Source organism: Poromitra crassiceps (assembly GCF_964638095.1).
Source record: "Poromitra crassiceps genome assembly, chromosome: 19".
NCBI classification, from domain to species: Eukaryota; Metazoa; Chordata; class Actinopteri; order Beryciformes; family Melamphaidae; genus Poromitra; species Poromitra crassiceps.
Window position 1 is genome coordinate 8,322,726 of NC_139646.1, and position 22,413 is coordinate 8,345,138.

General features: G+C 43.8%; 1 protein-coding gene across 1 annotated transcript in view; it reads right to left on the reverse strand.

The window, feature by feature from the left end:
- Positions 1-1,523: 1,523 nt before the first annotated feature.
- Positions 1,524-22,413, reverse strand: part of dchs2 (dachsous cadherin-related 2) — a gene marked incomplete at both ends in the record, with an annotated part of 35,255 nt that continues 14,365 nt past the window's right edge. Inside the window, 11 exon segments of the mRNA XM_083655760.1 lie at positions 1,524-1,557; positions 1,559-4,184; positions 5,789-5,930; positions 6,281-6,567; positions 7,037-7,167; positions 7,308-7,459; positions 8,254-8,465; positions 9,320-9,433; positions 9,524-10,384; positions 11,361-11,570; positions 17,684-17,818. Coding sequence (XP_083511886.1) covers positions 1,524-1,557; positions 1,559-4,184; positions 5,789-5,930; positions 6,281-6,567; positions 7,037-7,167; positions 7,308-7,459; positions 8,254-8,465; positions 9,320-9,433; positions 9,524-10,384; positions 11,361-11,570; positions 17,684-17,818 — 4,904 coding nt within the window.

The window sequence follows — 22,413 nt, forward strand, 5'->3', positions numbered from 1 at the left end:
TTAATTTATTGTTCTATAAAAAAAATGAAAATAAAATATATATAAAAAAGATAGAAGCCAGTGGACTAGTCTTCCATGTCCTGAACAGGCAAAGCCAGAAGCATGAAAGTCAGTTGTCATGTACCTGTAACAGTAGAAGACTTGTCCATATCCTGGAAAATCCCTGGAGTCTATATACAGTGCACAAAATAATTATTTGTATACTACTATACTATACACTGTATAGTATACAGCAGTGGTACTCAGCCTTGCCCTACTCAGGAGTCACACTGACAAAAAAAAGATTTGCAAGAGCCACAATAAAAAAAAAAGTCCCCTTCCTCCCATTATTTTATTCGATTTTAATTTATTTATTTATTTTAAGTAGGACTTAAAAGAGCCACAACTACCCATAATGTGGCTCAGGAGCCTCGGGTTGAGTATCACTGGTATAGAGCAGGGTTTCCCAACCTTTTTTATGCCAAGGACCGGTAGATACATGGAAAAAAAAGTTGTGGACCGGTTGTCAATTTGAATGGTTTTAGTTATATTTACTCACCAGGTGGCAACAAAGGGTAAATAACAGCCTTTTGTGTTGTACTGTATGTAGCCTATACAGTATTTATGTTTTTGTTTTAACTACAAACTTAAATAAACGTCAACTTGAAACTATGTTTCAACTACCACACACAGCCTATAATATTATAGCCTAAGTTTATTACTTTTTTTTTGGACCGGCTTGTTTGGCACCAAATGCGTTGCGGCCCGGTACCGGTGCGCGGCCCAGTGGTTGGGGACCACTGGTATAGAGTATCCACAATATTGGTGTTAGCTCTAGGGTTTGATGATTTATTGCTAGAGTAATTTCTATCTTTGGAAGACTGAACTGTCCAAGATTCTAAGAATAAAATAAGTGAGTTCTGTCTCAAGGGTGATTTTACTGGTGTTTTAATGGTAGAGTATATTAAGGAATGGGATGAGAGGGGGGCAAAAAAAGGCCTTGAGTCAAACTCCTGGTTTTTATGATTCCAATAAGATAGAGTTAACTACAGAACAGGGCTGCCTTTTTCTTTCATTCTTCAAGTTGAACCAACTCTGAAATATTTTCCATTTAAAGGCTACAACAACTAACTGCAATAACGAAGTGTTTCATTTTCTTCACATACAAAGATGTTTACAATAAAACACCCAATAATTAATTGCTGACTCAAACATCTGCTCTTATTGAAAGAGCTGCATTATAATATAATAAGGCAAGATTGAGTTCAGGCTTTTCCAACTATTAGTTTTGTTACAGAAACAACATCTGAAACTCGAAGTCATGATCAGTACGCAACTGTATAGTGTCCAGTTAATACAGCATGTGCCAGAGGACAATTCTTGTAAAAAAAAAAAAACAGCCTGTTTAACTTGTACAAAGATCATATTTTAGACTGAAAATAATATATCATCAAATACTTTCAGACAGCAAATGGAAGGCGGTATTGAATGTCATGGATCAATTCAGTGTCAAAGCCTATTTCTGCCAGTCTTGTTCATTCACTTTACACCTGTATCTCTGCCTCCAAGACGCTTGCAGTCGAGTCTGATGCCCCCCATGCCAGTCTCTGAGACCACTGGCGAGGCGCTGGGGGTCCTGATGGTGAGCGAAGACAGCGATGGGGAGAAATTGTGGGTCGTGGCTGGAGGGGCCAGTCCTGTGTTTCTGCCCAGGGAAGAATAGGCATATTGGGGGTACGGGGGCTTCCTGCCCATGTGCCCCGACATCCGCAGAGGCACAGTCCTGATGCCAGGCTGAGCCACTCCGCTTATGAACGGCGGTGGGTGCATGAGCCAGCTCTCCTCAGCTGCTATGTCCTCATGGCCTCCTTCAAGCTCCTCAGCTGCTATGTCCTCATGGCCTCCTTCAAGCTCATCAGCTGCTATGTCCTCATGGCCTCCTTCAAGCTCCTCGTCGGGGAACATTCTGATATCATTGAAGATGGAGGCCAGAGGCTGGAAGCCTGGCTCCCAGTCCAAAAGGTAGTCCCATCCATAGCTACCATGGAGCTGCTCCTCTGGATCTGCCCGTGAATAGAGGAACCCCCCAGTGCCATGGCCTTCCAAGAGAGGGATGTACCCTCTCAACCCAATGCTCTCCTCCAAATCCCCCACCCTAAGCATTGCAGGAAGGAGCGCCTCGCCCCCTCCCTCCTCTTTGAAGTGGTGGAGGCTTTCTGCACTGGCCATCCCTGAGACTAAACTTTTACAGATGGATACTGTGTGGTACGTTCCTGCCCCCATGGACTGGCGGGAGATATTGTCCACTGGAATGGCAGAGTCCGGGATCTCCGACGTCTGTTTGCTCGGCATGGATCCAGCCCTTTTCCGACAAGGGTACTCGTTAATCCATTTGATCTCCTGGTCCGCTGCTGTCTCACCTTCTGCTGAACCACGACCACTCAAATCCGGATGTCTGGATGGGTTGGATATGTCCTTCTTTGCCAATATGCTGTTGGGCTGTTTCAACTCCGGCAGACAGACGCCGTTTAACGATTGGCGGCGTAATCTGCCCAATGAGCCTGTGCCACGGTTCAAGCTAGCGGCAATGGCGGCGGCCTTTTCGCTGGCAGCTTCTCTGATCTTGCAACGAAGAACCAGAGCCACAAAAATGATGAGGAGAAGGAGGAACGTAAATAGCGAGACAGACAGAGTGAGCATGTGCACATTGAGGGGCACCCCGATGAGCGCTTCGGCTGAGCTGGAGATGTTGATGGACACTAGGCAGGTGGTGGTCCTGGAGTCCAATCTGGGACTGCCTGCAGACACCGTCAGCTCCACAATGTCCTCTCTGGCGTGGCTGCCTCTTCTGCGATACACAAGACCTGCCACAAAGACGGCACCCATTGTTTTGTCAATGGAGAAAAATGGTGAGGGGTTTACCAGCGAGTACTCCACGAGCCCGTCCACTCCACTATCGTGGTCCATGGCCATCACAAAGCCAACTGTCTGTCCTAGCTTGGCGTTCTCAGGCAAGAGGAAGTGGTACTGCTTCTGGGTGAAGACGGGGCTGAACTCATCCACTCCCTTGATGGTCACCTGCACCCTTACTGTGGCCGCCTTGTCACCTTTGTCCCTGGCCTCCACTACAAAGCAGTACTCACTCTCTCGCTCATAATCAAAGGTCTGTCTGGTGTGAATGTCGCCTGTGTGCGGGTCGATGGCAAACACCTCCTTTCTTTCAGGGCTGCCGCTGCCATAGTCCATGAAGCAGGAGGAGAGGATGGAGTAGGTGAGCTGGCCATAGGGCCCCGAGTCATTGTCAACAGCGTGGACAGCACAGGCAGGGGTAAATGCAGGGAGGTTCTCCAACACAGAACAGTTCAACGTAGGGAACATGAAGTATGGCGTGTTATCGTTCTCATCCAGCACTGTGATAAAGACCACTGTAAAAGCCACATTACGTTCCTCAGATGACCCGCCGCCATCAGACGCCTGAATGGTCAGCGTGTATTTTGGGTCTTCCTCATAGTCGAGTGGGCGGTTGACGACCAAAAGGCCAGACTGAGGGTCCAGCTTGAGGTGGCCTTTGCTGTTGCCCGAAAGAATGTCATAACGCAACAGGCCATTGGTTCCCAGGTCAGGGTCCTGAGCCCTGATCTGGACCAGCCTGGTACCAGCTACGGTGTTCTCACTCACCTGGGCATGGTACTCTGCACTGACAAATACAGGGGCGTTGTCATTGCAATCGCTCACAGTCACCATGACGACAGCAGAGCTGTTCAGTGGAGGTATTCCTCGATCGGACACGCTCACTGTTAGTGTGTAGCTCTCAGTGGTCTCACGATCTAAAGGGTTACACAGGACAAGTTTTCCTACGTTCTTCTGCTGGTTCTCAATGTGAACCATGTTTACTTCGAGACAGAACTGCCTCTCCTCATTTCCCCTGATAATGACGTAGTCCAGGTGGGTATTTTCAGGGCCCCAGTCTTGGTCCTCTGCAAAGATGGTCAGTAGGGTGGTGCCTGTGGGTGTGTCCTCTGGGACAGTGAGTGTATAGGTGTCCTGCTGGAAGAGAGGGGCGTGGTCGTTGGTGTCCAGAATCAGCACATCTATGGAGGCATAAGTAGAGCGTATGGGATCTCCCTCGTCTCTGGCCTCGACCAGAAGCTGGATCAGATTGCTGTTTGTGATGACATTCAGGGGCTTGTTGGTGAAAACAGACCCTGCAAGACAAATTGCTTTTTGTGAAATTGATTTAAACTAATAGGCTCTTCAAGTTTTAAATATGAACGGTAACATTTATTTAAAACACAACACTGCCAAGGGCATATTTATCAAAACAATATATTGCAGTGATTCACTCATAAACAACAATTCTAATCCACCAAAAGAAAAACCTAGCAAGTGAACTCGGCAACATAAGATTGCTGTCAGTCCGTCTATCGATCTAATCTATTAATACTGAAGCCCTACAACAGCACAGTTCACTGTAGTGCAACACATAACCATAGAAAAATGGAGACACGCCACAGAAAGAAGCAGAAAATGTCTGGATTCCGAGAGCTTTACTCTACATTGAGCCACATGTCACTTCCCCGTAGTAGCCTTCACCACAAAACTGGGCAAACTCATTTCTCAGATATTGAATTGTGGAATTAAAACCTGATAGGAGCCTATAAATCTCACTTGAGTGAAAGAGACATGCTGGCCACTGGGGACAGTATTGCGTAGTGCTGGTCTAACTTGGATTTATCTTCATTCATGGATTTTGGGACATTTTAAATGGGAGATAATGAGAGAAGCATGGCTCCGTAGTAATACTTTATCTCACTGACCTCTAATTGCCTGTCTCTCCTACTAAATCTCACTCCTCCTTCTCTTTCCCCATCCATGTTGCTCATTTGCACATCCAAGTCTACAAAAATATAAGCAGCACTACTGGCAGAATGAATCGTCTGGATAACCTTTGATACTGTATGCCGAGCTGCTCATAAGCAGGCAAAGTCTTTCTGTTGGCATGCACCACTTAAGCTATGCCAGAAAAATTGATTTTAAAGAGGGGGATTTGAGAGATGAATATGACTGCCAGACAGTCATAAGACATGAAAATCATAAAGCGGATTCAGGAATAGCTTTCCAACTTTTGACAGAATGTTGCATGAACTAGAGGATATTTTGTATCATTTTGAGGATTTATTTTCTTTTGGTGACTTGCCAGGATCTATAAATTCATATGTGAATTCTGGGAGATTTTGTTCTATTTGGACCCAGTGTGTGTTAATGGGAATGGTCTTAGTCTATGAAATAAAAAATTATTTGATACCAGTAACAGTGAATTATTACTTTACAGTAAATACTAGGGGTGGGAATAACCAGTGTCCCCACGATACGATATTATCACGATACATTGTCATGATACAATAATATTGCGATATATTGCGATTTATTACTTTTTTTCGACTACAAATTATGTCCCCATAGGAAAAAGCTTTGTCAACATCTATTTGATCTAATGGGATAAAGTTCCCAGTCTGTTCATCTCACTTCATTAATTTTTATTGCAGAAAAATGGGATTGTCAAGCAGACAGATTGGCCAACACTGTCCTACAACAAAAGCCACCACCGAGTCAAGTCAAGTGCATGCACTTGACAATTTATATAGTAAAATATTGCGATACTTGGCATTTGTGCAATGCGATATATTGCCACACAAACTATTGTGATACTACTATCCTGTATCGCCCCCCCCCCCCCCCCCCCCCACACACACACACACACATCTGAGCTATTGCAGGATGTGTCTCCTATCCGTAGAGCTGTTCTTACCATTGTCTGGATGGATGTGGAAGCCCTGTAACGAAGATGAGAGCAGTCTGTAGGATACCTTGCCATTGAGTCCAGAGTCTCGGTCAGTAGCTGACACTGATACAACTAGTGTGTTGGCTGAGGCTAATTCTGACAGTTCCACCTGGAAGAGAGATCCATCAATAATAAGTCATATCTGCAGCGAGATCATCATGCATATAGAGTATGTAAAGATTGTGATGTTTATGGGAGTGACTATAGACATTTCATATTCTTTTTCATGGCTTGATGATGACCTAAACCAGTTAGTGTAGAGTGATGCTGTTGAGGTACCCAAGGAAGAATTACAATTTTGTAACTACAGTTACTAAATGTGTGTACAGCAAATTTATGAATTTGTAGAAAAAAATAAATCTAAGATCAATAGCAGAATAGTGTTGTAATACTAGTGTTATAATAAAAAAATGATGGTATTGTTGTGTCAGTAATAAACATTGCAGAAGAGGGCTGTACCTGGTAGGAGACCTGGCTGAAGACTGGAGCATTGTCATTGACATCCAGCACTTGAACTTTAACCTCTCCTGTGGTCTGGTGGAGGGAGTCAGACGCCCAGACTCTCACAGCGTGCTCCGTCTGCTCCTCATAGTCCAGGGCTCGTGTCAGGGTCACCACACCGGTGTAGCGATCAACAGCGAAGCAACCATCAGTGCTGCTGTTGTCTGCCAAGCTGTAGGTGATGGTTGAGCTGAGGTCCACATCGTTCGCGCTGACCTGGGTGACCATGTAACCTGCTGGCAGATCTACAGTACATACATAACCCATAAGACAGGGGTGCCCAAACATTTTTAGGGTGAGAGCTACTTGCAAAAAATAAAACTAGTCGCGAGCTACCCCCCCAAATAAATAAATAAATAATACATATTTAGCACATTGTAACAGTATTATATTATTTATTTACAGTATTTAATAATGCTATAATGTTAAATACTGTAGATACTGAGTTAGCTATAGATATGTGGGAATTAGTTTATGCATAAAAAAAAAAAAAAATCTATTTCTTTGGCGAGCTACTTATTGATGGCCTGAGATGATCTACCGGTAGATCATGATCTACCTAATGGGCACCCCTGTAACAACTTATGGTGTCAAGAAAAGTGGGCTATTGCATGGAGCACATTTATAATTTAAGCACACTACTAGATATCAATCATTTTCTAGATGGTTCATAATAGACAGATTTATATGAAAGCTGTGTGTTGGTCTTCTTACTCTCTGCTATAACCACAGGCTCCATGGGGGGGATGGTAGGACTGTTGTCATTGATGTCCACCACTTGGATCCTGATGGTGGTGGTGCCGCTGAGGGGAGGGCTCCCCCTGTCTGTCGCCTGCAGAACCAGCCTGCAATATAAAGTGGAGTAAGAAAACATGGATTATGAATGAAAGCGCAGTAAGAGAAGCGCGTTCATCTTGTTATTCTAACGGAAAACCAGAAATGCCACGTTAGATAAATGCTAAATTAGTGTGTAAAGTCAGCGCACTTGTATGAGGCAGCGATCTCACGGTCCAGTAAACCATTGGTGGCAAGGATCCCACGCACTGAATCCAAGATGAAGGCATCGTTATGGTTACCAGACACGATGGAGTACTTGATCTGCCCATTCATGCCGCTGTCAGCATCGGATGCAAACACCTAGAGAAATGGGAAGCAATGTCATAGTCATAATTACACTCACTTTACATGACATGACAGTAGGCAATATTAGTGGAAGCATAAGTGATACAATGTGTGTGGTGGCCTGGCAAAACCCTTCACATGGTGAAAATGTGAAATTTTTTGGGACATTTCCATGAAGTAGAAACTCCCATATATATAACCTTTTGAATGACCGAGATAGCTCTCTCAGATCAAAAGTTATGAGTATTTTAATCTGTCATGTGTCTCAAAGTAAAATGTGAGAAAAATGGCTTTAAACATTCCATACGTCCTGCTTTAGCTCATTCTGCAGCAGGGGCACCATTAAGAGTGTGCTTACCAGCTGTGTCTCCCTCTGCTATGGAAACTGCAACTCCATGGACCTGAAGTCCCTGCAGAGGGTGGTGAGGTCGGCCCAGAGGGTCATTGGGACCTCTCTCCCATCCATCTATGACACAGCTCACAAACGCTGCCTGACCAAAGTTACTGACATTGCCGAGGACCCGCCTTCCCCTTTCATGGACTGTTTCCCCTCATGCCCTCAGGAAAAAGAAAAAGGTATCGTAGTATACGGAGCACATCGGCCAGGTTCTGCAAGAGCTCTTTCCCACAGGCCATCGGGTTCCTTAACTCCCTGTGACCTGGATGCAATCCTTTGTTTCTGCTGAAAACAAGCTTGAATGACGATCTAGATCTTGACATGTGAAGGGTTCTCCCAGACCACCACATATACGACATACATGCTTGAGTTGGTCATGTCAACGTCATGTCACTATTAATGCAGTGTGTACCTGCATGATATAGGTGTTGTGCACTTGCCCCTCCCACACTGCTGTTCTGTAGTAGCTGTGTTCAAACACTGGAGCGTTGTCATTGACGTCGAGCAGGCTGATGGAGACGCTGCAGTGGGCCATCTGCAGCCCGTTATCAGCCAGCACCACCAGCTGGATCTGACGGCTCCCCTCAAAGTCCAGGGAGTCATCTTTCTGCACCTTGATCTCACCTGGATGAGAGGGACAAAAAGATGGGAGATGATCAAATGTTTGATCTATCGTCAAAAGGTGTAAACAGAAGCATTGCTAAGTTACCTTTTTGTATAAGCTAATACTGCAAGTATTTAATTCTACCACAGTATAACAATGTGTATTTGACTCTACAAGGTCATTTACACCTGGCACTAACGTGCATTTTCTGTGATCAGATTTAAATCGGATAGTGCTTGACCACATTAGTCTGATTTCATTTACACCTGGCGTTAGCATGCATTTTGGGTGATCAGGTTGCAATCTGATCGCAATCTGATCAGCCAAAACAGGTATCCTCTCAATCCGCATACAGTTGCTGTATGCGGATCAGATCGGAATCCTCTTGGGGGCGTTTACACCTGTACTTTCAAGTGGTCAAGCACTATCCGATTGCAATCTGATGACAGAAAACACATGTTAGTGCCAGGTGTAAATGGCCTCATTGTGTGTCTGTCTACACATCATCACGTGCAAACACACGCACGCACGCACGCACGCACGCAGGCACGCACACACACACACGCACACGCACACACACACACACACACACACACACACACACACACACACACACACACACACACACAAGACTACCACAAGACAACAACTACCACAACAAGACAACAACAAGACTACCACCACAACAAGACAACAACAACAACAACAACAACAAGAGCCCAACATGACTGAGGTTGTCTAGTCTCACAAATAAACGTTGGGCACGTTGGTAAGGGATGTGAGGATTTGGAATGTGATGATCATTCTCTGGACAGTAAGAAGGATGAGTCTGCGCTCCGTGCCCCAGCATTATAACCCAAGTCAGGTTTCTTACCTGTGTGGCGGTTGATGGTGAAAATTTGATTCTCATTGCCACTAAATATGCTATATGTGATCCTCTGTTTATTGGTGTTTTGGTCATTGGCTTCCACTTTTCCAATCCACGTGCCTTGACAAAGACAGAGTGAATAAAAACATTAAAACACTTCTCGCTCCAGGTATCTGTGAAGACGATATGACTTGAAGTGGGAAAACGTACCGGCTCTGCTGTTCTCACTGACGCTAGCTTTGTACACTTTGCTTGTGAATTGCAGTCCTTCCTGCTTTCCCTTTAGATGGATTAACACCAGGCAGGTAGAGGTTAGCGCTGATCTCCCTTGGTCTGCCACTAGAACCTGCAATGTCCTCCCAGAGAAACCAGCTCTCAGTGGCCTTCTCAGTGAAATCTCTCCTGACCTACTATTGAGGGCAAAGACACTGTCTTCCTCAGACAAGCTAAACTGTACAGTTCCATTCTCACCCCGGTCGCCGTCTGTCGCTGTCACGGTGGCGACTATCTGTTTTGGCAGAGTCCTCATGGAAACCCATGTGTTGATGGGATTCTGGCCACAGACCGGCGCATTGTCATTCACGTCCTCCACCTGTATGGTCACAGACGCCACGGAGGTCCGCGGGCCCTTGGTGCAGCCGTCGGTGGCCACGGCTCGGAGGGAGTACCGGGCCCTGCTCTCCCTGTCCAGAGGCCTGGTGGTGCGTATCACTCCCGTCGAGGCGTCCACCGAGAACGCCCCCTGGCTGCTGTCCTCCGTCAGGGAGTAGCTCACTTCCCCGTTGGGCCCCTCGTCCGCATCCGTGGCGCTCAGACGCAGGACCTCGGCGCCCGCGGGTAGGCCCTCGCCGATGGCGCCGTGGTAGCTCTCGCGGGTGAAGGAGGGGATGTTATCGTTCTGGTCCAGCAGCACCAGCTGGAGCTCGGTGGAGGACCGGAGGGGGCTCGGGCCGTAGTCGCGGGCCTGGATGGTGAGAGTGTAGTTCTGTCTTTCCTCCCGGTCGAGGACCTCTGTGGTGCTGACAGCGCCTGTGAGAGTGTTGACGCTGAATCGGCCGCTGTAGTCCTCCCCTAAAGACAGAATCAGACAACCTATAGAAATTAAAACTAATAGAAGAGTCAAGATTTCAGTTTAATTGTCATTGTACAAGTGCAACGGAATTGCGTTTGCATGCTCTCTGCGTTTGACACAACCTATACAATAATAAACAAGGACATTTAAAAAGAAGTAATACAAACTGGGGAGAAAAACAGGGAGCAGTAAGTGTATTGCAGTGTTGCCAGGTCCGCGGTTTTCCTGCGGAATTGGACTACTTTTGAAGTGTTGCCGTGGGTTGAATTTTTTTGTCTGCGGGTTGGGATTTTGCATGCAAAATAGGTCTGCCTAGTAAAGTAAAAACAGTACATTCCTGTTGTCCAGGCAGCAAGCAATAGGGAAAAGGAAGAGAACGTGAAAAGACAAAGCTTAAGCAACAGGTTAGTTTGTGCCTCAGTGAGTTCGTCTACAACAGCGGTTCTCAATGTGGGCTCCTTGAGGGGGGTCCAGGGGGTCCCCAGAAGAATGAGGAATATTTTATTTTCACTATCATTTCATTGACTGACTAGACGTTAGCCCAATGAGATCAAATGTATGATAATGACTATTCTGTTCATAGGTTTCACTCATTAATCTGCCAATGGGCTACAGTAGCCCATTAGAGACAGTTATGGAATAAATCTTATAACACGGGATTCCTGAGGCTACAAAAAGGGGGAGAACCACTGACCGCTACACCACACTGACAACAGAGCTATATTTTATTTATGAATATACTGTTATCTACTTACAAGGCCATTTTAGGCCCTAGGTGAAAGAACTGTTTACTTTGTAGATATTACAATACATGGCAATGATAGCAATGCTGTTGGACTTTTGGCAGAGCCATATTTTGAGTAGTAATATGAATTATTCAAGTCAGTACTGATGTAAAACCTAACGTAACATAACATAACGTAACGTAACGTAACGTAACGTAACGTAACGTAACGTAACGTAACGTAACCTCACCCAGTATGGAGTAGTGTATAGTGCCGTTCTCTGCGTGGTCCGGGTCGGAGGCTTGCGCAGTGTGGATGACCCCGGGCGGCAGGTTCTCTGGCAGGCTGATCTGGAAGGAGGACTGCATGAACTCTGGAGGGTTGTCATTGTCGTCCAGCACAGAGCATCGCACTGTGGCTGTCCCAGACAGAGGCCGAGCCCCGCTGTCACGAGCCTGGACTGGGGAAGGGAATTCACAGGGTTAATGGCGGACAACTAAGGCAAGACAGAGGGGGTTAAAAACGCTGAATGTTGGATTTCGACATTGATATAAGGAGATGGAATTCCCGATGATGATATATATTCTAAAACACCGTGGTTGCCATTAGAAACAGTAGCTCCCAATGATCTACTGTTTTCATTTCAGTTCTTGGAATCAATTCCATGCAAAATATCGACCTATAGATGGTAAGCCATTAAGTTCAAAGCATCAAAACCAGCTGGAAACAGGGGGGAAAAGAAAGCTCATAGGGGCTATAGTCTGTAGCATAGACTATAGTTACATCAATCCCTTCAACAAGTTAATGAAAATCGCATATGTGTTATGTTATGAAGTGTATGGAAATTCACTTATGATCCACTTTTGATCCACTCAACCAATGCTACATCAGTGCAATTGTGGTTAGTAGGCTACTCTCAGTCCCAAAATGAAGCAATGAACCAGTGATTCCCCCCGCTCAAGTGCGAGCTCCATCTATGTTGCCAAAAGATTGAAGCAAGATTACTTTTTTAATAGCAGTACAGACTTAAGAAGCAAAAAAAAGAAAAAAGAGAAAACAGTCTACAACAGCATTTAATACTTTCTGATATGAACTTGGTATTTTGTTTCTTTTCCCAAATTCATCTGCAGCCAGAGAAAATTGTCCGCACATATTTTGGTTATTTCACAATAACCTCTGTGTGATTCTGGCACAACTTCAAGATATCTCGGCTTTCCTGTTATTACATTTCATTATTAGATTTAATTGTTCATCATGCCCCTGACTGTACAAATATGATACCAACATCTGAGAGCAGTTTGCCACTAAACATCGCTGGATACTTTGAATGTAATTACATGGCCATGAGAGAGAGAGAGAGAGAGAGAGAGAGAGAGAGAGAGAGAGAGAGAGAGAGAGAGAGAGAGAGAGAGGGGGGGGAAGGAGAGAGAGAGAGAGAGAGAGAGAGAGAGAGAGAGGGGGGAAGGAGAGGGAGAGAGAGAGAGAGAGAGAGAGAGAGAGACTTCAAAAGGCCTAGGGTGCAGCAGCACAGTCGGTAGAAGTTAGTTATACCTCAGACCATTAAAAGTCTACTGTTTCCTCGACATAAATCAATCTGCTGAATAATGTTGCATTCATACAGAGGGCAGACCTTGAATTCTTTATGACTTTGGCTGTGAAGCATGACAAGAAAGAGCTACAGAATAAAGAACAGAGGGGTAGAGAATGACAAAAACGTCTGTGTTTGAGAGACTTTAGAAGATTTATTTTTGTTACGCATTTCTTTAGGTATTTTATCTTATATATTTAGATTTTGGAACCCTGCAGTGGAAAGATAAGCCAAAGCAAGCAGTGACTTAAATGTGCAGCTTGTCTGAGCAAGAACATTCTGAAAAGTACAGAATGGCAGATTCTTAAAAATTAGTCCACAGTTATTCTTGATATCAACCAACCTCATAAAATAATTATTTAGGCTATATTGATTCAGTATTAAATTAGTTGTGCGATTACTGTGGTTCATTTGTCCCATTCTCAACACATAATTGTCACTATTGGGTGAAAACCTTGAATCTTCAAACTGTTAACAATTTCATGTAAAGAAAGCAGCCTTATGTAGAAGAGACAGTCTGGCTTGAGATACTAACAGGAAGTGTGAACACAATCGTAAGTTCTAATTGTGTTTACACTTCCTGTGACTCCTAAACCTTGTCTGACTCATATCTGAGTCAAACTAGGTTTGACCAGGTGAGTCAGACTAGTTTGAGCAGGTAAAACAGCCAGCGTTTTGAACAGGAAGTCGTGACACAATGGGTCAAGTGGGCGGGGCTACATAAGGTGAATAGCATCCAGGGTTGCTGCAAGAGCATCATTGAAGGTGTTGATGTTTGTGTCAGGGAGCGATATAGGCACCCAATAATCACCCTTTTCCCATAAAAAAACCCACAAGATGATATTTCAACGAAAAGAGTCTATTTCGGGCATCCGGGTAGTGCAGCGGTAGATTCCCTGCCTACCAACATGGGGGTTGCAGGTTCGTGCCCCCGTGTTACCTCTGGCTTGGTCGGGCATCCATACAGGTACAATTGGCTTTGTACACTGCAGTATATTATCATAGTATTTTTCAGACCCTTCTGATAACCAAGTTTCAGACAAAGCGATGACAGAGAGAGCTAGCTAGTAGTCTATTAATTGATCATAATGTTTGGGAAGGCTACGCATATTAACGTGAAATGTTGAAAAAATATTGCACTCAGAACTTGATAGACTATTATATAGGTTCACAAATTGCTCATCATTATAATCGTCACATTCTGGGGTTCTGTTTGATCGGTTGAAACAATTAAAATCTGGATCCAGACTGTCTCAAGTTTATTTTATTAAGTAAACTTAAGTAAAGACCAAGTGTACTTTTATGCAAGTATACTTATATACCCAAGTATACTTTATGCACCAAGTATACTAATATCAATATACTAGTAGTATACTCCAAGTGTACTTGCCTAATACTTCTAGAACTTAATTGGCACTAAATTGGCCCAATTCAGTATACTTTATGCACCAAGTATACTAATATCAATATACTAGTAGTATACTCCAAGTGTACTTGCCTAATACTTCTTGACACTAAATTGGCACTAAATCGGCCTAATTCAGTATACTAGTAGTATACTAAGTAAGTATACTACTAGTATACTTTAAGTTTAAGGAAAAAGTATGACCATGTGAGATTCGAACTCAGGGCCCCTTCCTTTCAGCACATTGTCCTGTGTCTTATCCACTCGGCTATCCGTTCAGCTGAGTAAAGTAGTGAATGTTGACCATACCACTATATGTGTATCTGTCTCTATTCTAACACTATAGGTCGGATTGGGCTGAAAATTTGCATGGAGGTGGGTTATGATCTGGGGAAGGTCATGAGCAGATTGGAAAGTCCTGGAATCACCTGGAAAGTCCTGGGAAATCCTGGAAACGACCTGGAAAACACCTCATGCCCACAGCCCAGTTCGGATTGGGCTGAAATTTTGCATGGAGGGGGGTAGTGATCTGGGGAAGGTCATGGGCATGTCATCAAGTCCTGGGACCACCTGGAAAGACCTGGAAAATCCTGGAAAACACCTGGAAAACACCTTACGCCCACACCCCAGGACGGATTGGGCTGAAATTTTGCATGGCGGGGTGTTAGGATCTGGGGAAGGTCATGGGTCCATCACCAAGTCCTTGAACCACCTGGAAAGTCCTGGAAAATCCTGGAAACCACCTTGAAAATACTTCACATCCACACCCCAGGTCAGATTGGGCTGAAATCTTGCATGGCAGGGGGTTATGATCCAGAGAAGGTCATGGGCACTTCATCAAGTCCTGGAACCACTTGGAAAGTCCTGGAAAACACCTGACACCCACATCCCAGGTGGCATTGTACTGAATATCTGCATGGCGGTGGGTTGTGATCAGGGGATGGTCATAGGCAGGTTGTGTACTTCTGGAAACCATGTCTGGACACCACCATAATTTCCAGCGAAGCAAAAGTCACAGTTGTATTGCTTTAATTGTGCCTATAAAAGGGAGCATGGGCTCTGTTTGTCTGTTTGTTTCTCTGTTTCAATTGTCCCTCTGATGATTTCATTCATGAATTAATGTCTATGACATCATCACTGATGATGTCACATGTGATGTTGAGCAATTGTGTGCTGAGTGACATCACTCAAGCACTCCATATATTCTGGTAGCCTTAGCAGCCAATATACATCAAGTCTGCTACTCTCATATATGGGAGAATTGTCAATAAAACCAGCCAAATGTGTATGGTGTATACTACCTCAAAGAAACCGATATGTCTGAAAAAGTATTTAATCGGCTATAATCTATCGACTATAAGGGACCACATGGAAATAAGCCTCTGGGATTTATTGTGATATCCTGATTTTTCCATTTTATATGCAGAACTGCTGTAGCCTACTTCAAATAAAACAAATCAACTACAAGCCAAGTATACTTATAATTTCTGTATAAGGCAAGAATACTTATTTATACTTTTCTTGTGTGTATCTCAATCACAAGTTTAAGTACAAGTACAAGCCAAGTATACTTAGACTTTTCTGTATACTGTGTAAGTACACTTAAGTATAAGTATACTTAAGTGTAAGTATACTGTGTGCTGTGTAAGTGCACTTAAGTATAAGTATACTTAGGTGTAAGTATACTTAAGTATAAGTATACTTGGGTGTAAGTATACTTGGGTGTAAGTATACTTGGGTGTAAGTATACTGTGTACTGTGTAAGTATACTTAAGTATAAGTATACTTGGGTGTAAGTATACTTGGGTGTAAGTATACTTGGGTGTAAGTATACTGTGTACTGTGTAAGTATACTTAAATGTAAGTATACTTGATAATGTGTAAGTACACTTAAGTATAAGTATACTCAAGTGTAAGTATACTTAAGTAACATTTTTATAAGTATATATTTGATAAGTATATAAAAAGTAAACTGAAAGTATACTCTCTCATTTTAAGTTTAAAAGAAGTATACTAAAGTATACTAATTGTACACTTGTATAAACTTCTTTTTGCTAAGGGAGAGCATCATTGAAGGTGTTGATGTTTGTGTCAGGGAGCGATATAGGCACCCAATAATCACCCTTTTCCCATAAAAAAACCCACAAGATGATATTTCAACGAAAAGAGTCTATTTCGGGCATCCGGGTAGTGCAGCGGTAGATTCCCTGCCTACCAACATGGGGGTTGCAGGTTCGTGCCCCCGTGTTACCTCTGGCTTGGTCGGGCATCCATACAGGTACAATTGGCTTTGTACACTGCAGTATATTATCATAGTATTTTTCAGACCCTTCTGATAACCAAGTTTCAGACAAAGCGATGACAGAGAGAGCTAGCTAGTAGTCTATTAATTGATCATAATGTTTGGGAAGGCTACGCATATTAACGTGAAATGTTGAAAAAATATTGCACTCAGAACTTGATAGACTATTATATAGGTTCACAAATTGCTCATCATTATAATCGTCACATTCTGGGGTTCTGTTTGATCGGTTGAAACAATTAAAATCTGGATCCAGACTGTCTGTAAATTTAGAGTCACTGTTATCAATACATTCAAATGGGTTGAAAAGCAAAGATTTGGTGTGATTGACTGACGTCGAGAAATGAGTGTGTGTCAGGCAAGTAGAAATTGATACAAAGGAGAACTAAAAAGAAAAGGAAAATTAAATTGGAAAAAGGAAATAACCTAAAAGACCAGCACCATGATTGTGAGTATCCCGTTCAGGCCAACTTGTCCAGTTGCAGAATGTCCCTGATGCACAGAACTTTAGCAAGCTCTGCTGGGCCGTTTGTTTGAATGAAAACTTTGCAATTGGCCATCCAAGTGGACTGGATGCTCCCCCTCTTTTCAAAGGAGCCTTGTCTTCCTTGCAATATCTGCATTTCTTTTGGTGAGGTGCGGACAATGATGGCAGGTTTATCCAACTGGTTCCTATTGGCAAGGTATGGCAGGCTTCAACGTTATCGCTCTATCCATGACAATTATTTACATTTTGTCACTTAGTTGATGCTTTTGTGAAAAAGTAGGGTACATTCAGTTGTTTTAAATTGTGTGGTGTTCTTATTATTGTGGTAAAAGCATCCGCTAAATCACATAATGTAATGTAGCCTAATGTAATGTAATAATAATCTTTTGTATTGATCAATTACTAGAAATTGGAGTCCCGATCCCAAGGTTGGGAAAGCCTGAGTTAAACCATGAAAGTTTGGAGTAGTGAAGCTTTGACATGACAAAAGCTATCTATTCCGATTCGACTTTTTATTACGTATTGTTAGCATGATATTACTGTACCACTTATCTGTCTCTGGGGTGTAGGTCTTAACTCTGTGTGTGTGTGTGTGTGTGTGTGTGTGTGTGTGTGTGTGTGTGTGTGTGTGTGTGTGTGTGTGTGTGTGTGTGTGTGTGTGTGTGTGTGTGTGTGTGTGTGCATGTGTGTGTGTATGCGTGTGTGTGTGTGTGTGTGTGTGTGTGTGTGTGTGTGTGTGTGTGTGTGTGTGTGTGTGTGGGTGGGTGTAATGCCCCTGTGTAGGCTACTACCTCTGAGAGTGAAGTGTTGGTGCTGCTCTCTGTCCAGGTAGGCTGTGGTGGTGATCAGACCGGTGGAAGGGTTGATGCTGAAGAGCTCGTACCCCGGACCAGGCAACAGGCTGTACCACACCACCGCATTCTCCTCTGTGGAGGGACACAACAAGTCTTAGGAATTTAGCCAGGGCAAGGGCAAAAATGCCCCCAAGATATCTCAGAATGCCCCTAAAAACCATGATCCAGGGCCAAAATTTGCCCCCTAATATTTTGATAATTTTATTTTCATTTAATTTCCATCTCTAACACACACTCAGCACCTGCAAGCTGGTTGCCAGAAGACGACCATGAAGAACACACTCACACAAACAGTGCTGTTGTTCACACTATGCTTTTGCACCTTTATGCCCTAATTACTATTTTTTAAAGTGCCCCCAAAATTTTGTAAATGCCCCCAGTTTTTAGACAGTGGGGGCAAAAGTTGCCCCCAAAATATATATTTTTAATTTCCTACACTGAAGTCTTACGCTCAATACCAGTGATTCTCAACATTTTTCATATCAATGACTCACAACGACACATCAGGGCCACAGACCCCCATTTGATGAGAATGTTGTCTCTTGGAACTAAATCTGAGAAATGTTTTATTACCTCCACCAGGTTATGTTTTTGGTGCCGTGTGTCTGTTTGTCTCTTAGCAGGATTATGGAAAAAAACTACTCGGCAGATTTTCATGAAACTTAGTGGAAGGGTGTAGCATGGGCCAAGGAAGGACCCATTACATTTGGGTGCAGATCTAATTCTAGTCAAGAAGGGAGGGGGCGGGGATAGTGGAAAGGGGCCATAGCTAGGGGATAGGAAGGTCGTAGAGTCGGGGGTTCGAGGGGTGGGTAGGGGGAGTGGCTTGGTGTATGTGGGTGTGTCAGGGTTAGGCTTCCCATCTGACTCACAACATTTGCATATCATAGCAGTTTTGGGGGCGTGGTCAGGAAAGGGGCCGGTGCTAGAGAAAAGGGACCGTAGGGATAGGAAGGTCATAGAGAGTCGGGATTTCGAGGGGTGGGTAAGGGGAGTGGCTGGGGGGATGTGGGTGTGTCAGGGTTAGGCTTCCCATCTGACTCACAAAATTTGCATATCATAGCAGTTTTGGACTTGGCGGAGGTCTGCCGAGTGCACTTCTAGTTAGATATGATTTTGTCCAGAATTCCAAGACTATCTGTTTTTATGATAGAGATATAACAGTTAAACTATGAGCAAAATAGTCATTCTTCCACCTTCTCTAAATGTGTTAACTTCTGGTAAATGAAATCATGGTGAAGTTTAAGAATTCATCAATTTGCTGGGGGACCTCCTGGAGCCCCCCTTCAAGGACCAATGGTGGTCCCCAGACCCCACGTTGAGAACCGCTGATCTACAGTACTGAAAACAGCATAGTGTATAGACTTCACTAGACTGAGCTACAGTACCGAAAACAGCATAGTGTATAGACTTCACTAGACTGATCTACAGTACTGAAAACAGCATAGTGTATAGACTTCACTAGACTGAGCTACAGTACTGAAAACAGCATAGTGTATAGACTTCACTAGACTGATCTACAGTACTGAAAACAGCATAGTGTATAGACTTCACTAGACTGATCTACAGTACTGAAAACAGCATAGTGTATAGACTTCACTAGACTGAGCTACAGTACTGAAAACAGCATAGTGTATAGACTTCACTAGACTGATCTACAGTACTGAAAACAGCATAGTGTATAGACTTCACTAGACTGATCTACAGTACTGAAAACAGCATAGTGTATAGACTTCACTAGACTGTGAGGAAAAACTGAACTGAAATGATCAAATGGTGTAGAATGAAAAAGAAAAGTGCTCAGAAGCTCCCAGAATTATTATGTGATGAATATGGCAATTCATAGCCTTTGTAATGAATCATATATTATTCAATAAAAGGCATAAAAAATTCTTAGTAACACGCCTTTTCATGTCTAGAAACTACTTTCCCAAACCATGCTTTCCATCAAAGCTAATAAAATCCTGTTTTGTGCAATATAAATGATGACGCTAACATCATTTGACATCACCCCTTTTAATCTTAACTTTAACGTACATTAATACAAATTCCAGTCCCAAGTTTCAGTTTAGCACCTCATTAGGTCAGGCCATGTTTATAACCCCTTCAATTTCAGAAAGGCCTTATCTGATTTCCAAATTGAAACCAGGACCTTGGGTATAAATCACTCGATATAATATGTCACTTTAAAAAAATGACAGTGGGGGAGAGGCCTTGGCTAACCTTCACTTGAGCTCTATGCTGCGCTATTATTCAAGGCCAAGGTATGAGCCCTCCTGTCATCCGGTCTGGCTCCGATCCACAGCCGACTACCACACTGCCTGCTGCTCACATGCTTCTCTATGAGCCTTTTTCACCTGAGCCATTTTGTGTCTAAAAAGCAGGAAGCAACACAGGTGCAAGCAAAACATTAACGAGGGCACGACACTGGAACACCTAAATGGATTGGAAGTTGGAAACCCTCATTAATGTTTGCTTGCACCTTTGTTTGTTTGTTACTTCCTGCCTTTTAGACACAAACTGGCTGCTGGTGAAAAATGTCCATGGTCGTTCCTCTTGCAGTTGCCTGAAAAGGGACACTGAACATATTTTGCATTGGTGTGGGTCATGGTTCTCTCTCTTTGTCTCTCTATCTATACTTAGCTGGTGACGCTAACCATTAACCAGCAGCTGTGACAGAACTTTGCATGTGGTTTACATCATCTTTCGCAGGACCTCTACAGAAATTGTCAGGGGTGCAAAGTGAAAAGTCCAGCTGTCCCCTCGTCTTTACCTCGGTGGACAATGAACAGGGGTGCAGCGCTCGCTCTGGGATATGGCAGAGGTATGTGAGAGGTAGATGTTTGGCGGGGAGGAAACAGATGAGGGGTGATGTTGAAAAGGGAAATGGGAAGAAACGTCGACATCATGCTCTCATTAAGGTTTACTTGACAAGTAAAGAGTAATTTACCGTGTGACTACATTTTTACCCAGCACATATGATCACTCTGGATATGCACACACAAGTTGTCTGTGTCACAATAAACTGAAAACCATCAAACATTTGCAAGTCCGAATGCAAATGCACCTGATTTCTAAGGGGGAGACTCTGGATTGACAGACAGACACTGCCCACCCACCTAGGTGTCATCGTGCAACTGTGCACAGGAACAGCTCTGGGCCATGGCTCTGGCCACTGGCAACCAACCTACGCCTTCCTCTAACAGTGTGTCCCTATCCTAGCCTATGCAGATGCCCTCCTCTTGCCTCAAGAGCAGCGCCACTGGCCAATGGAGTCATGCGCCAAAGTATTTGCCATGCATGCCGATTGCTAAATAAAGTTTGTTAAATCCTACCAACTGGCCTCTCATGATTCAAGTGAGGTCTCCAGACCAAATTTCCAGCAGAAGGCCACACACGCATAACCTGATCACCCCGTGACATCAGTCAAGTTCTAGTATGACGTCAGCTATGTTGTGGTCAGTCAAAGTCCAAGTATGACGTCTGCAATGATGTCGGATATGACGTCAGTTCATTCTCCAAACTGAAGGCTTTATGAATGGATTGAAGTGTGCGTTGGACATTATGACATCCTCGATTTCAAGGGTGGAGAGACTCTGGAGACGATGTGCCATAATGGGTAAGTAGAGAAAGAGTTTTGACATCACTGATGATGATGTCACTCATGTGTTATGACATCACTGATGGAAATCGTGACTAACAGACAAGACACTGGCAAATTGTGAATAACAGACACCGCCCCGCCTTAGGCAATTTTAAGTAAGATGATGATGATGATGCATTGATATTTCTTGCCTGATGAAGACCTATACGGTCGAAACGTTGTTTTATTGAAAGGGTTGAAATAAACCTGGGAACATCAACCAGTGTGCGGACATTCCATCTTTTCATTCATATATCACACTTTTGTCCAGCACCTGGGCCTACTACGGTTTGGATGTGCGCACAGCCACTCCTTTTTTGCATTGATATCGCACATCTGATTTGACTGACTCCAACAGATGTGAATCCGGATACAAAGACCAACACAGGCACAAAACAATGGCCATCTTCAGGGGAGTGTTCATGAAAAAGGGGCAAATGATAATCAAATAAGACTGGCTGGGTTGAGCCGTCTGAGCAGCATGCCGCAGGTTCCAGGCGAGGCGATGCGAGGAGACAGATGAAAACACACGGGCCTATTAGCACAGGTGGTTCGGATTATGGAAATCATCACAAAAGAGGACCTTTCAAATGTCCCAGAGGAGCCGTGTGCTTGCTGTTCTTGGACAATTCTCACCCTTAAGAATGTTAGTTCACGTCGAAACCCGGTCCTTTACAGATCCTCCTACCCACATGCCGTCCACCTCTCCGCGTGCCAATAGTATTTAAAAGGCCTCTCACACTGTCAACATGAGGAGGAGAAGTGGGATTTAGGAGGCCCCCGTGCACAACGTGTTAAAATAAACACGGCCGATGTGTCGATTTGCGAATACGATGAGGGTTCAGCAGGTGAATGTAATTTGGTGTGATGTACAGTTAAAGTAGTGCACGAAAAGGCAACAAAAGGTACAACACACAGAGGAAAGGCCAGTGGGTTTCAATCAACCGCTAATGGAGTGTGACAAAACACACGTTAACCTTGATTCATTCCAACACTTCAGTTTCACCAAAGCTAGCAGGGTGAG